Source organism: Lycorma delicatula, chromosome 2 (genome assembly GCF_047948215.1).
Source record: "Lycorma delicatula isolate Av1 chromosome 2, ASM4794821v1, whole genome shotgun sequence".
Classification (NCBI taxonomy): domain Eukaryota; kingdom Metazoa; phylum Arthropoda; class Insecta; order Hemiptera; family Fulgoridae; genus Lycorma; species Lycorma delicatula.
In genome coordinates, this window is record NC_134456.1 from 104,687,970 (window position 1) to 104,705,379 (window position 17,410).

Genomic DNA, 17,410 nt, shown 5'->3' on the forward strand with positions numbered 1-17,410 from the left:
TTGTTTTACATACTCCAAACGTGGCCTGCCTACACAATTTTTCCCTTCTACCTGTCCTTCCAATATTAAAGCGATTATTCCAGGATGCCTTAGTATGTGGCCTGTAAGTCTGTCTCTTCTTTTAACTATATTTTTCCAAATGCTTCTTTCTTCATCTATTTGCCGCAATACCTCTTCATTTGTCACTTTATCCACCCATCTGATTTTTAACATTCTCCTATAGCACCACATTTCAAAAGCTTCTAATCTTTTCTTCTCAGATACTCCGATTGTCCAAGTTTCACTTCCATATAAAGCAACACTCCAAACATACACTTTCAAAAATCTTTTCCTGACATTTAAATTAATTTTTGATGTAAACAAATTATATTTCTTACTGAAGGCTCGTTTAGCTTGTGCTATTCGGCATTTTATATCGCTCCTGCTTCGTCCATCTTTAGTAATTTTACTTCCCAAATAACAAAATTCTTCTACCTCCATAATCTTTTCTCCTCCTATTTTCACATTCAGCGGTCCATCTTTGTTATTTCTACTACATTTCATTACTTTTGTTTTGTTCTTGTTTATTTTCATGCGATAGTTCTTGCATAGGACTTCATCTATGCCGTTCATTGTTTCTTCTAAATCCTTTTTACTCTCGGCTAGAATTACTATATCATCAGCAAATCGTAGCATCTTTATCTTTTCACCTTGTACTGTTACTCCGAATCTAAATTGTTCTTTAACATCATTAACTGCTAGTTCCATGTAAAGATTAAAAAGTAACGGAGATAGGGAACATCCTTGTCGGACTCCCTTTCTTATTAGGGCTTCTTTCTTATGTTCTTCAATTGTTATTGTTGCTGTTTGGTTCCTGTACATGTTGGCAATTGTTCTTCTATCTCTGTATTTGAACCCTAATTTTTTTAAAATGCTGAACATTTTATTCCAGTCTACGTTATCGAAAGCCTTTTCTAGGTCTATAAACGCCAAGTATGTTGGTTTGTTTTTCTTTAATCTTCCTTCTACTATTAATCTGAGGCCTAAAATTGCTTCCCTTGTCCCTATACTTTTCCTGAAACCAAATTGGTCTTCTCCTAACACTTCTTCCACTCTCCTCTCAATTCTTCTGTATAAAATTCTAGTTAAGATTTTTGATGCATGACTAGTTAAACTAATTGTTCTGTATTCTTCACATTTATCTGCCCCTGCTTTCTTTGGTATCATAACTATAACACTTTTTTTGAAGTCTGATGGAAATTCCCCTTTTTCATAAATATTACACACCAGTTTGTATAATCTATCAATCGCTTCCTCACCTGCACTGCGCAGTAATTCTACAGGTATTCCGTCTATTCCAGGAGCCTTTCTGCCATTTAAATCTTTTAATGCTCTCTTAAATTCAGATCTGAGTATTGTTTCTCCCATTTCATCCTCCTCAACTTCCTCTTCTTCCTCTATAACACCATTTTCTAATTCATTTCCTCCGTATAACTCTTCGATATATTCCACCCATCTATCGACTTTACCTTTCGTATTATATATTGGTGTACCATCTTTGTTTAACACATTATTAGATTTTAATTTATGTACCCCAAAATTTTCCTTAACTTTCCTGTATGCTCCGTCTATTTTACCAATGTTCATTTCTCTTTCCACTTCTGAACACTTTTCTTTAATCCACTCTTCTTTCGCCAGTTTGCACTTCCTGTTTATAGCATTTCTTAATTTCCGATAGTTCCTTTTACTTTCTTCATCACTAGCATTCTTATATTTTCTACGTTCATCCATCAGCTGCAATATATCGTCTGAAACCCAAGGTTTTCTACCGGTTCTCTTTATTCCGCCTAAGTTTGCTTCTGCTGATTTAAGAATTTCCTTTTTAACATTCTCCCATTCTTCTTCTACATTTTCTACCTTATCTTTTTTACTCAGACCTCTTGCGATGTCCTCCTCAAAAATCTTCTTTACCTCCTCTTCCTCAAGCTTCTCTAAATTCCACCGATTCATCTGACACCTTTTCTTCAGGTTTTTAAACCCCAATCTACATTTCATTATCACCAAATTATGGTCGCTATCAATGTCTGCTCCAGGGTAAGTTTTGCAGTCAACGAGTTGATTTCTAAATCTTTGCTTAACCATGATATAATCTATCTGATACCTTCCAGTATCGCCTGGCTTTTTCCAAGTGTATATTCTTCTATTATGATTTTTAAATTGGGTGTTGGCAATTACTAAATTATACTTCGTGCAAAATTCTATAAGTCGGTCCCCTCTTTCATTCCTTTTGCCCAGCCCGTATTCACCCACTATATTTCCTTCCTTGCCTTTACCAATGCTTGCATTCCAATCTCCAACTATTATTAAATTTTCATCTCCTTTTACGTGTTTAATTGCTTCATCAATCTCTTTGTATACACACTCTACCTCATCATCATCATGGGCGCTTGTAGGCATATAGACGTTAACAATCGTTGTCGGTTTAGGTTTTGATTTTATCCTTATTACAATGATTCTATCGCTATGCGTTTTGAAATACTCCACTCTCCTCCCTATCTTCTTGTTCATCACGAAACCTACTCCTGCCTGCCCATTATTTGACGCTGAGTTAATTACTCTAAAATCACCTGACCAAACGTCGCCTTCCTCTTCCCACCGAACCTCACTAATTCCTACTATATCCACATTTGTCCTACCCATTTCCCTTTTTAAATTTTCTAGCCTACCAACCTTTTTCAAGCTTCTAACATTCCACGCTCCGACTCGTAGAATGTTATTTTTTAATTTTCTGGTGACCCCTTCCTTAGTAGTCCCCACCCGGAGATCCGAACGGGGGACTATTTTACCTCCGGAGACAGACTTATAGGTCACATATTAAGGCATCCTGGACTAATCGCTTTGATATTGGAGGGACAGTGGAAGGGAAAACTTTGGCAGGCAGGCAACCTTTGGAATACGTAAACAAAATATTTAAGGATGTAGGATGTAGGGGTATATCAAAATTAAACGACTGTAATATAATAAAATGAAACGTAAATATAATATTAGCAAAAAAAGAAGTATTTACTTATTTTATTTTAGATCAACCATTGATCAATTCTTAAAATTGAACTGAATCTTAAAATTGATTTTTTTAAATTAATTCTTAAAAGAATTGATTTAAAAAAAAATATATATATATATATATTTAGTAACATCACCCTTAGACATGTCTCCTGTAAAAAATTTAGCTCTTATGATAAGAAAAAAAGAAAGCCATAACACAACAAATAAAAGATGAAAAGAAAACTAATATTAAAGCTTTCCTAGAGCATTGATACAGATACTCACTTCATTTGGATGATGAATATAATTATTCTATTTAATAAATAGTCTTAGGGAAAGAATAATGGACACTACTAAAAGACAAGAAAACGATTTATATAAGTCTACTGACAAAATCCTGGCCAAGTGTATTCAAAAAGTAACAGGAATTTTGAAATTTCACAGTTTGTATTAGTCCGATTCTTAATATTTTTTCATTGTTATATTGGTAAGCATGTCTAAAAAGTATCTATTCATTTTTAGCCATACTGTTGGTTAGTCTTGTCAGCTGTCAAAAGGGTAACACGTGCTTTGGTACAATTGGCGATTTATTATTTGTATAAATAATGGATTGGAGAATTTAAATTAAATTTTGCTATAAAAATTGAATGAAGTGTAGCAATGTTTTAAAAATGTTAAATATTGCTTTTGGTCAGTCTGATATGAGTAAAGGATGTTGGGATATCAATTGGCTCATGCCATGAAATTTTTTCGAATGTTTTGGGTATGAAATGTGTGACAGTAAAATTTGTTCCAAAATTGTTGAATTTCACACAAAAACAGTGGCGAATGGAAGTTGTTCAGGAGTTGCTAAATGAAGTTAACAATGATGCAGAACTACTGAAACGTTGTCATAACAGGTGATGAAACATGGGTTTATGGATATGACGTCAAAACTAAGGCTCAGTTGTTCCAATGGAGGCATTCTGGATCACCAAGACAAAAAAGCTCGACAAGTATGGTCAAATGTGATGGGTTATGCTCACTGTGTTCTTTGATTTTAACGACGTAATGTATCATGAGTTCTTGCCGCAAGATCAAATGATCAATAAGGAGTATTACCTACAAGTTCAACAATGTTTGCATGAAGCAATCCAAAAAAATGTCCAGATTTGTGGCAAAACAATTCATTGCTTTTGCAACACAATAATACGCCTGCTCACACTTCATTGCTTGTTCGTCAATTTTTAACCAAAAACAACATTGAAAGTATCATTTCAATGTTGTTTTTGGTTAAAAATTACCCAGTCCCCATATCTGCCAGACATGGCCCCATCCCAAAAATAAAGAGAACCTTAATAAAGAGAAAATAAAGAGAACCATCCCCCTGGCCTTAATAAAGAGGGCCATTGTTTTACAAACACAGATGAGATTAAAAGTGAATAGCTGAAAGAGCTAAAGATCTAAAGATCTTTACCTAAATGCCAAAGATTGAGTTCCAGAAGTGTTTTGGGGATTGGAAAAAGTGCTGGCATAAGTGTATAATATCTAATGGGGCTATTTTGAAGGGGATAGATAACATTAATGTAGATGAATAAATAAAATTCTTTTCAAAAAACAAAAATTCTCATTACTTTTTTTAACACACCTCGTACACTAAAGATTATGACAAAATGCAATGTCACAACTAGTGGAAAACGTTTTTCTAGTGTTGACTAGTACTGGACCAACACATCACATAAGTAAAAGTGACTTTCTTTAAAATACAAAAGACTGATCTGTGAAAAAAATTGTTTACCCGTAGAAATAAAAATAAATTAAAAGAAATGAAACAAAAATGCCCAATTTGAAAGAAATCTAAACACTCTGTCTAATATAAGAATTAGATTTTCTGAATTAGACGAAAATAATGTTATTCTTGTAGGAGCTTTAGCACCATGAACTTATATGCCTACATCATTCATCAAATGGTATGTTAATACCATGGTACACTCTGAATCAGAAGTTGGATTATATGGAATTACTTAAAATGATGGTAGTATGGGACTTAATACAAAAAAAAAAACAAGTATATTATATGACTATAATCTGTGTTTATGTTCATCAGTAGTTTTATAACTCCTTGATAATAAAAAATATTATTTTATTAATGATGAAAAGTGAAATATAAGCAAGGATTTCAATCTATAGATGTAGCTTGCTAATGTTTATAAGCATTTTTCAGACTTTAAAACAAAATTACAGAAAATGTAAATATTTTTAGGAAGCATAACTTCAATTCAAAATCTAAATTTTAATTTTTAACAGATTATTCCAACTGTTTTAGAGAGAAGAAAATTTATCAGCAATTTCTGTGAAAACTAATATGTACAAGTGATTCTGGATGAGATTCAATCATTTCACTGGATGAATAGTCCAATAACCTATTAATGTGTATTTAGAAAATGAGAAGAAAAAACTAATTTCCAACAATTATTATGTAAATAGTGTTTACTTACAATATAGCACAATATCATTTTATCATTTTTAAAAAGAACTTGTTTTAGAATTACTGAAAGGTTTGACCAATCACAACATATTACTTTTTGGGTGGATATGCTGGACAATATAAGAATTCCAAAACTTTCTGATTTTGAGCTACCATGAAAAAAACTTCAGAATAACCACTGAGTGCGACTTTATACTACTGTGAACACAAAAAGACCATTATACAGCACTGGAAGTACTGTCAAACAATTTTCATCAAAAAAAATTCTCCAAAGCATATTTGAAAATCAACTTTTAATGGCTGAAATCGTTTATAAATACTATAACAAAAATAATAAATACAAGTACACTTAAATTTATATCAACTACAATAATAATTAAAATAAAAGCTAGTTTGAAAGACAAATTTATAAATTTCAGTTACAAACACAAGAGAACATCATCTAATCTCAAAATTATTGAAGATCATTATTGAAATTTACAGAAATAAATATTTATTTAAAGATTTATTTAGATGATAAGAGAATTAATGATATTGTGTGTAATGTGTATGATGATAAATTTGATAGTAGCTAAATGTAGTAAAAGAAATATGTTACAACCCAAATTACTATTTCATCATAGTACTTCACTGTAAAGAGATGATAAGGTTTAGGTAAAAACTTAATGTATACTGAGGAAAACCTCATTAATGGAATTTACAAGGGCAGTCAACTTACAATGGTCTTTGCAGAGTGGTAGGAGTTAAAAAAAAAGACACAATTATGATACAATGCTTCCCACTCGACTGATACAGCTGTGATTGCAAATTTACAAATAATCTACTTAAACCACTCTTTAAATGCAGTTTACTCCAAAATTAATCTTAGTTGGAAGCTGCCATTTTGGGTTTTAAGTAGGTTTTTTAACCCCTCCTACCATTCTGCAAAAGTGCATCAATAAACTTCATTGTAAGCCCTTGTTAGTAATGTAACTGAACAGACCACCTCAACTCAACAAATTACAAACTGAAATCTTTAACATTGTTGCTACAATAAAAATGGCTTATCTAAAATATTTAGTGTTTCATTTATAAACTGTTTAAAAGGTATTTTAATATGTATATTAAATATATTTCAGTATAGTTGATAGCAATAAATTCAGTTTAATTCTTTAAAGTACTTTCAAAATAGAGCTGTCAATTGGTTTCTAAATAAAACATATATGTAAAGTACATATATCAATCTTACTGTACTATATCAATCAATTTACTGATGTAAATTGATTTTCATTACACAAAAGTATAATATAGCATCAAGATTTTTATTTTAAAATGTTCTAAAACACTTAATTGGATCAATTACAAATTAAACACATGTTAAGGTAAACAGCAAATGTTGATTTGAAAACCTGATTTTTTTACTGTATTTTTTATGACTTTTCAATATTCTATGTAAAAATGCAAAAACATAGTGTGAAACTTAAACACAAACATCCTACAAAGAGTGCATTTTGTAAAATTTTAAAATTTCTGCATTAACTCCATTTTAATATGGCTCACCAATTATGGCTGAAAGGTGCAAACTTTAGTTTTTAAACATGAAAAAGGTTTTAATGTTGAGTTTAATATTATTTATTTGTCTAACTACTATTCTACTGCTCTTTAAATTACAGTTTAGATTTATGTACAAAATTTCTTTACAAGTTATAAATTCTTAAAGTAATAAAATTGATTTAGTAGTAAAAAACACAAATAAAATATTTTCATATAATTAATAAGAGAAAATAAAAAACTACTACTTCTCTTCATACATCAACCTACACTTAAGTTTGTGATTATCTGAAATTGATATAGACCTATAAAATAGTTTGGTAAATATATCGAACAGAAAACTCAATTTTGCTTTTTGTAGGCAATAGTTTTATATTTTTCTTGAATATGGTAGCTTGTTAATAAAAATAAACAAATTTAATAAAATCTGAAGATATAGGTTAGGTTATACTACGATTAAAATTCTCTTAATTATGTCAGCAACTACTGTGAAATATTATGTTATATCTTAGTAATAGATCAATACATTCACACTTCAAAAAATATTAACTTGTAATATTATGATTAACATGTTGACTTATGCTACATTAGTGATAAAAATTAATTAAACAATTTAATTTAAAAATATAGATATAGCAATGTACAACTATAGCATTATTGATGTAAATAAAATAATCATAAAACAAATTCAAATGGGAAATTAAAACCACTGATCTCCGTGGTGGAATGGTAGCAGCGTCTTGGCCTTTCATTCGGAGGTCCTGGATTCAAATCCCAGTAAGGCATAGCATTTTTCCTACACTACAAAAATTTCCACATCACAATCCCATCCACAAGCGTCAAGCTTATGTGATGAATTAATCATCCAAAAACAAAACAAAAAACCTACATGTTGATAATTATCGGTAAAAAATGTACTATTTCTTTGGTACATTTACACTCATAAAATAGTATATGAAACAATAGAAGATTAAATAGTGAATTAATAAAACCAGAGTCAATAATTCAATAGCAATGCAGATGTTTACAAAATAAAATGTGGAAAACAATAACATTTAAAAAAGGTAAGACCAATTGGAATTATAAAAACGTAATTGATACAAGCATACAGCAGGCAAAAATCTAAATCCATAAAAACATACTAAAAATTATTACTAATAAATAAAAAATACTGAAAAATAAACACCACTTTTCTAAAAGCAAAGATATAACAACAATGTTATAAGTAAATAAAAAATTGAAGTAGTATATTCTCCAAAAATTACACAGATTAAAAATAATAAGACATGCAATAAATGGGCAACTAATATTTGACAATGATGACTGTATCAAAGATATATATTCAATTTAATAATTAATTTGAAGTTTAAATTACACAATAAAATCACCAAAACAGTAATTTTTATATTCACAAATAGTGGCAAAAGCAGCAAAAATTAAAAATTAATAGAAGATGACATATATCTCTTTCCTGCATTTTAAAGTTTTTTTTTTTTTAATCAATATATATAGATAAAATGCATGTGAAGTAGCAAGCACTAAAAAAGTGCACATGAAAATGGATAAACAATTGAAAAAAAGGAAATCAGGCACATCAATTATAAAGAAAAGATCATTTTAATATTATTTTACGGCTAGGATAGTGGTAATTAATATTTATAAAGTGCTCTGGAAATATATTCTAAAACTTTTTATAGTAAATATCAGTATCACTTACTCGGGCTGTGTCTAATTGTCGAACCTTAGCACTAACATTCTCAGCTAAAGTTGAAGTAAAAGATATCATTTCTGAAAGTTGCTGTGCGTCTGAATGAACAATTTGTAAATTAGGCAATGCCTTTGTAATTCCTCTAATTTTAGCATCTAGGTGACTCTGACGAGCTAGTATTCCATCTAACTGAATTTTTATTTCTTCCTGTAAATTAGACATGAAAGTTATTATGCTGTAATAATAACACTTGTTAAATTTTGTATACCTTATTAATTAAATTCTTTGTAATTTTCTTCAATTATCGAAGAGTCAACTATTTTACATTCAAATTTCTAAAACGCAAGCTCATAACTGATGCGGTTACATTTATAATTTTACAAATTACTCTCCATGCAAAGTAAAAAAAGTAATATTAATTCTTCATGTTTCAAAAATTAATAAATAAATTTACCTCTTCTGAAGTCAACCTGTCATAAACTGCTTTAATTTTTTCTTCAGCATCAGGTTCTTGTAAATTAATCAGCTCCATTTTAAAGTATCATAGATAACTTTCAAGAAAACCAGTAAGAATACTTATAAAACTGTTTCAAAACAAACTTTGACACATAACCTCAAATTCGGTACAGTATAAGCACACGTAAACGAATTCAATCTATCCAGATGAGACGAGCACAAAACGGAATTTAAGCGGAGGGGAAACAAGAATTCCACCTTATAGTATTAACATGTATCGCTACCTGCAAATAATATTAAACATAAATTGAATACATTCAAAAGACTAAAGTAAGAAGTATTAAGAAAAGCAGTTACATTCATTAAAAATTGTATTAGTGTAGTTAAAATTCCATTGTACTTCCTGCATTTTAATTTATAAAACTAACAGTAATTTTTTCATAATGCCGTTAACATATCGTTTATTATTTGCAGTAGATAACAGCACAGAATTTTCATTCTTTTTTAATCTATAATTATTTTCTTCTTAAAATAACAAACCAAAGATTTTCCAATTAAAAACAAACAAACAAACAAATTTCTTTTACAACATTTTAGAACGTATTTAAAATAGAGGTGAAATACGAACTACAACGAAATTGTGATACAGTTAACAGTGAATTGCGGCGCTATTCATAGAATTGTTTTTGCATACTCTTCAATTTATTTAAATATATAATAGATATTAAAAAGATATAATTTAAATTTGTTTAAAAAACCGTAAAAAAAAGTATTACAGAAATACAGTTTTTGTAAGTGTGAATCGACTATATTACAATAAGTTGCAATTTTTCATGTTGTCAATTTAATTGAGGTTTTAAAATAGTTAATTGCTGCATTATGACAAAATAGATTTATCAGATATAGGCAAAAAGATTTTAAAACAGTTGTCGTTTTATTATCATTACATTATTTAAAAAAGAAAACAAACATTTAGCCATATTGAATTAATGATTGTTTTTTTCATTGTACTTTGTCTTATAATATACAATTACTGCTACAAATTTCATGTGTAATTGTTATACACAAGTAATGACTAGTATAGTTCTTATCAAAAAAGATAATTAATAATACTATACTAATTACTTATATTTCATCGTTTTTATTAATTTCTTAAAAATTACCCTTAGCATACATTATTGATAAAGCATAAACAAATTAAAATTTGTTTATGCTTTATCAATAAATAATATCACACCTTTAATGAATTTTAAAATAACTATTTTTAATTCTTTGAACTGATTTTTAAAAGTATTTCCATTTTTACCAAGGTGACCATTCAAACACTGTACCATACTTTCTTTTATGCCATTTATTGTTTACTCTTCATCATTATTACATTAATTTTTTTAAATTTATTTTGCCTTTAATAATTTAATTTAGTTTAGTATCCTTTTTATCAGTTTTCAGTAAATATAAACAAAAGATTCATTTACAGGAATGAGATTCATATTTTTTTTTAATAAATACCTCAAAGACATAACTTTTCTAAATGTAAATTTTTTTTTTAAACAGTGAGATTTTAACTTTGTCCTCTAGGTAATCATTATATTAGAGCTTTACAAAGACTGTGTGGTTAAAAACAACAAAAAGAAATTAATAATTTTAAAATTTCTTTCACTACTGTTTGTAACAGTCATTATTCATAACAGTTTGTTGTTTTTAATGAAAAACTGAATGTATTTACTTTAAAAAGAAAGATTTTTTAACTAATGTCAAGACTTTTAGTCATCTCATAATAATCTTTAATGAACGGGTTTTTTGCACTAGGTAACAGCTGATTTTTAGTGTTCAGTATTTTTTCTTGTTAGACAGACACATATTTAGGATATAGACAAAATATGTATTAAATGGGTGTAGTAAATGTATCTATTGATTTTAATATTTCTTGGTTGTCTGATGTCACATGTGGTCCTTTTTATATGTAGGGTGTTGGTAATTTTGGTATATTTGTTATTTATTTTTATAGTGTGGTTGAAAAACGTTCACTGTTTCTACCAGGAATACTTTTATGTGTTCATTGTATCTTTATATTGAAAGCTGCATCTTACACAGATAACACTGATCACACAAATCTTAATACTGAAAGTTCCATGAACAAAGACTCAGTGACAGTTTAGACTTGTGAGTAGAAGATACACCAACAAATAAAGTTCAGTAAACAAATAAACTTTTTTTATTTCACCATCATAAAAAGTAATACTCAATTTCAAAATATACAGAAAACCACAAGTGACAGACACTTATTCACATCATTATAAAGAACGTAAGTATCTAACACACACTAACTGATATAACTCATTCATTGACTCACACCAACACAAAATAAGTAAAAATAACAACAATAGTAGTAGTAGTACTAGTAATACCATAATTTTATTCTAGAATCCCAAAAAAAAAATTATACTGATGTGTGATAATTTGACAAAACCAAAATTACAACCAATTTTATGGCAAATAAATGATCTCTTATACTTTAATACTTATCAAACAGAACAAACAGTGGCCTTTTATAAAGATGAACATAGTAACCCTGTGTATTCTTTTTAAAGGAGATAGTGCTTTTAAAAAGTAATATAAATAATTAAAAATATAAATTATATATATATATATATATATATATATATATATATATATATTTATTTATAAATACATTAATATAAATATAAATAAAGTAGTAATAAAATAAAAGACAAAAAAAAGTACTAATGCCATTCATCATTCAGACAATAAACTTTATGCATCTTTCTTGCATTCGCTGCCAAATTGAAAATCTGAGAAATTATGATTTTATAAGTTGGTAACACAAAAAATCAGTTGGCCAACCATGCATTTTATGTCATGTCATCAGCAGATTGCATGTTCTGCTTACTGCAGTGACTTGTTGCCAATGCAGAAGAGTTTAATTAAGTGAGTGTGTGTTTTAATTGGTGGCATACTGCAGCAGTGCTTTTGTAATTTACAGTCGAGCAATGCGCTGACATGGTATTTATCTTGGGGATTCTGATGGAAATTCAACTGCAGAATATCAAAGATGTTTTCCTAACTGTAAACAATTAGTGGAACATTCCACATGCTACAGATACACTTCCTAGCATTAGTGCTCACCACGACTGTTCTGCTCATCATGATGCTAATATTGATGAAACCATTATCGAGGCTACTCAATGCTGTCTGTGTTTTAGTAAATGATGCCTTTCCTGGTGGTTTGGATTTCTTAGTCTATTGTGTGGAGGACACTTCGTAATAACAAACTTTATCCTTACCGTAATCAATAAGTACAAAATCTTCAATCAAGAGATCCTCCGTTTCATTTGCAATATTGCAACTGGTTGAATATGAACCACAGATTACACAGGTTCATTTTATTTACTGAAGCGGTTCAGTTACTCAGGAAGGTATCAGTAACCTTTGCAACTAACACACTTGGGCAGAAGTTAATCCACACACAATAGTGAATATAATTTTCAACACCAATTTAGCGCCAGTGTGTGGTATAGTCCAGGTTAGAATCAGCTAACTGGACCATTCATTCTTTCAGGACATCTATTTAACAACATTTATTTGGCATTCCTTAAGGATCAATTGCCCTGCTATTAGAAAATGTTCATTTGCATCAAGATAATGCATGTATTTTTAGCATAATGATGCGACTCCCCACTTCTCACATGTCTTATAGGCCAATTTAAATGAGCAATTTCCAGAGCGATTGATTGGCTATCACAGCCACACTCCTGACAATCAAGATCACCTGATATAACACAGTTAGATTTTTGGATGTGGGGATTGGATGAAAGCATTATGTACAAAAAAATTTGATATGCATGAAGAGTTGGTTCCTTGTATTACATATGCCACTACACAAATTAAGGAAAGTCATGCAGAATTGTGGAGAGGAACACTAGCAGTCTGAAAGCGTGCAGCCTAATATTGAAATAGGACACATTTTCGAAAATTTACGTTAACTTTAATAAATGCATCAATAGTATGTTAATTTCATTTTCTGTAGGTGATAAAATTTAAAAGTTTTCATACTATAGGTATTAGTAACAACACTTAAATAATATCAAATCTCTTGAACTCGTTTTTTATTGGGCTATTTTGCATAATTTTCTCAGAATTAAAATCTCCATAAGTTTTGATAATAAATTTGGATTCCTAGAATTTCAGTATGGTTTTATTTCATATTTCATATTTTGCCAAAGAGTCAGGGCAAAATATTTCACTAGCCGTAACTCACTAATGGAGTGTTTGCAGACCAATGTTTTGTATGAACGTTTTCATTATTTTTGCAAATAGAATGAGATCAGAAAACAGTGATAATACTGCGTAAATCATTCTGTATAATCAGCTTCCAGTATAAGCAAGCGACTATAAAGAGTTTGAAAATAAGTGATTAATGGTTTCTAAAAAACCTTTCTATTCAGCAAATGAAATTGATATTGATTTACAATTACACTTTTAAATTCTATTAAACATTTTGTTTTAACTATTTAATTGTAATTTTGTTGACATTCAGCTTAATAGTTTCTTGTTCTGTGCAAATATAATCACACTCTTTGAGGCAAAAAGCCACTTCTTAATGGTAATACTTTGCTTTCATTTTTTTTAAAAAAATTGCACAATAATTTTTATTTATTTTACTATGCTTTCAGTATCAAATTTATAACTAATTGATCAATAAAAATACTATTATTAAGTACTCCATACTAGAGTACACGCTAACAAGAACAATAACCTAAATATTCTACACAAGTGCTCAAAATAAATATTATTTATTTTTACAGTAACAGGCTGGTGTTCAATTAACTAGTACACTGTTTTTTATTTATTTTTTATGACTGATAAGAAATGAATTTTCTAGCATATGTTATGAAGTAACAAAATGGTTAACAATGTTTCACAAAGTGAACAGACTCAATTTCAATCTAATCCACTTTAAGGTTACACCCTAAATATGTATGTTAATGTTTCTTTGTACAAAAATTCACCAGAATAGACATCAGCTATCACTTTGACTATAAAAAAAAAAATTTCAGTTAAGGAAAATATAGTTCAGTTTGTCATCATAATTTAATTACTTTAACTGTATATTAACATTTTATTAAAAAATAATATTTATATTAATTAAATAAAACTCAATTGTTTTAATAATTTTAATAATCAAACTTGGTTTACATTGTTTTAATATTATTATTGTGTCAACCAAAAAATCTTAACAGATTTTTGGATTTTGTTTTGAATATTTTTATAAACATGATACTTTTTGTTTTAGTTGAAAATAGTTGGCTGCTTATATAAAAAAATGTCAAGAAAATCTGAAATGAAAAAATCAGCTCTTCAGCGTTTATCTCAGACTATGAGATCAATCATAACAAATGCTGACATAAAAAGAAGTAAGATAAAATCTTTTAAATTAAAACCTTACACTACTATTTATAATAATCAATGTCTTATGTTAATAATTTGCATATATTATAATATTGTCTTTAAAAATATCTAATTCAGTAAACAAACAGTGTAACTGTTACAATGTGTACAGTGTATAGAGCAAACAAACACAACGTAATAAATGAGGTAAATAATCTTAAATTCTAAAAATAAATAATAAGATTCATGAAATAAAGCAATTAGAAAGATATTATATTTACAAATTTTTATTGTTTAATGAATTATTGTCAAACTGTAAGCACAATATTTCATAAAAATTAAAAAATAAGCAATAACAATGTTATTACTGAATGAATGATTGTTTACCTAATTTAGGGTTATTCATCAAATTTTTAACATTTTATAAAACATTATAATCATATCAAATATGCTTATTTTATTTAATTAATTAATATTATGCAACATATAATTTTAAAATACTGTAAATAAAATAAACTGGTGATACAGGTGCCTCCAAAAAAATATTCCTAATATTAATAAACTAAAGTTGATAACATGTTTTTATGTACTAACTTAAGGTCGATTCATAGAAGTCAGTATATTCATAAACAAATCTCCAAACAGAGTAAAAGAACAGAGATTACCAATTGAAAGAATTCTTTTGATTCATAAATTACCTTGACTCATGAGATTAAGAAAATAAGATAAATTTAGCAAACATAATGGTTTTAAATTTCTGTTAATATTGTAGTAGTTTAAATAAGTTTTCCTTTTGATAAATTACTTGGTTGTTAGTTATTTTAAGTTTAAATTAGAATTCCAGTTAATTATTATATTTATTACCATTAATGTTAAAAATATTTCTAAATAACTTTCAGTTTGTTATAATTGTGCATGATAAAACTTAGATGGGCTGCTGTATTAATTTTGATTCTGATTTTTGTAAAATGTATAATATACAAAGGAACTTGATTGATTTTTTTAAACAATATATATAACACAGCAATTACATTTTATTTTATTGTGTATGTGTGTGTGTGTATATATATAAATATATATATATATATATTTACACACTCAATTTTGTTGAGAATATAGGAAAATGGATAAGGACATGGTGCAAGGGACCTCCCTCAAGATAGATAACCAGTTGATAATATATATAAAGAAGTACAGGATGCTAAAATGATTGTTTTATCTTTAGAAGGGTATTTATAAAAGGTTTGTTTAATAAAGTTGGTGATTACTCTTCTTCCTAAGTTAAAACATTTGTTTTGAGCAACCTTTATTTCTTTATATATGTATATATATATATATATATATATACACACAGTATGTCAAGTGGTTATCTGTCCTGAGGTAGGTACCTTGAACCCTGTCCTCTGTTTTCCTCTATTCTCAACAAAACTTTTGAAATCCTTATAGCTCTCATTTCTTTTATATGGTCTATTTATACTATTTTCCGTCTGTTTATTGTACCGCCTACTGATAGTTCTATCATTGTTTTAATCAATTCTTTTCTCACAATAAACAACTGCCTGTTAGCTTTTTTATTCTGAATTTTTCTGATTATATTTCTATTTTCATCACTGCGGTAGGAAGAGTTGGCCTGAAGTAATGTGTAAAAATGTCCCGGGCTGAGTCCTGGAAGAAAGGTGGTTTGATGAGACACTAGCGTGAGCCCGGCAATTCGTGCGTAAATGCATTTCCACCTACCCTCCGCCAAAAAAATAATAATTATTGTATACCATCATTTAAAGTATGAAATATAATATTATTTGGACCTTTTCCTATATAGGACTGCACGGCTTAAACCTTTTCATTTTGGTTATACGTACGAATCGTCAACACACGGATCAGCACACTTAAACCGAACATAACCTACGTTTGCTTTGCTCGTTAACCTCGTCTAAGTAACGTGAAATACACAAATTATCACTATACAACAAAAGTAAACTAAATACGATAATTATTAAAGGTACTTAAAAACAGCGGAATAAATTCAGTAATTACTGTTTACGGTCGAATTATTTTAATACCTGACTTCTATAGAAAAATATTTGAGCCATGCACTCCTTCAATGGGAAAGATCTCATTATTTTCACTGCATAGTTTTTCTTAGGATCACTGAAATTAGTGTTAAATTTAACACGCCAAAATACGTGTTTCTTACCGCAGCACGGATAAAACTTGGTTAATTGTCTGGAATTGTGCCAGATTTTGGTAAAGGGTGCTCAAATTTCTTGTTATTTTAGATTACTTGACATTAAAAGTAAAATCCAAGGTCAACACAGATTAAAAGTCTTGTTACACTCTGGAATTTACGTTCTTCCGTATTATGTAATCCCCGGATCAGATTAATGGTAGTAATAAATATCACAAATACTATATGTTCAATTATTCGGGAAAATGGAACAGGAAAATAAAACTAAATAAATTTAAAATCATTTTTCTTCGATAATGAACATTTTTAGAGCCTAATTAAAAATTATGTTTGTTGATAGTAGTTATCGTTGTATAATTATTTAATACATAGTTATTATTATTTTTTAAAAATATATTATTTAGACATATACGTCAAAACAGATAGCTATTTCTTAGTCATTTTCAACTGTTTGTATTCAAATCTGGTATATCATCAAAGCAATTCGATCCTTTGACCCATCTTAATGACTTAAAGTAATATTTTCTCTCAGACATCCTTCATGTAGATTGTTTTTATGTAACTACGGAATGAAATAAGTAAAAAATTATAGATATTTACATAATAATTTACTGAATCAGTTTTAAACATT

At 28.7% G+C, this 17,410-nt stretch overlaps 2 protein-coding genes across 4 annotated transcripts in view; one reads left to right on the top strand and one right to left on the bottom strand.

The window, feature by feature from the left end:
- Positions 1-16,807, bottom strand: part of Cog4 (conserved oligomeric Golgi complex subunit 4) — a 54,278-nt gene extending 37,471 nt beyond the window's left edge. The window contains exons 1-3 of the mRNA XM_075355924.1: positions 16,655-16,807; positions 9,184-9,469; positions 8,739-8,936 (exon numbers count right to left, since the gene is read on the bottom strand). Coding sequence (XP_075212039.1) covers positions 8,739-8,936; positions 9,184-9,261 — 276 coding nt within the window. The 5' untranslated portion in view covers positions 9,262-9,469; positions 16,655-16,807. The remainder of the gene's footprint in view (positions 1-8,738; positions 8,937-9,183; positions 9,470-16,654) is intronic.
- The window catches only part of LOC142319064 (uncharacterized), a 28,103-nt gene continuing 20,533 nt past the window's right edge, over positions 9,841-17,410 (top strand). For 2 of the 3 annotated variants that reach the window (XM_075355920.1, XM_075355921.1), the window contains exons 1-2: positions 9,841-9,976; positions 14,500-14,620. In XM_075355920.1, the coding sequence (XP_075212035.1) occupies positions 14,530-14,620 (91 nt within the window). In that variant the 5' untranslated portion in view covers positions 9,841-9,976; positions 14,500-14,529. Of the gene's footprint in view, positions 9,977-14,499; positions 14,621-14,665; positions 14,802-17,410 lie in introns of those variants that run through there. The other variant, XM_075355922.1, reaches the window with a different exon arrangement.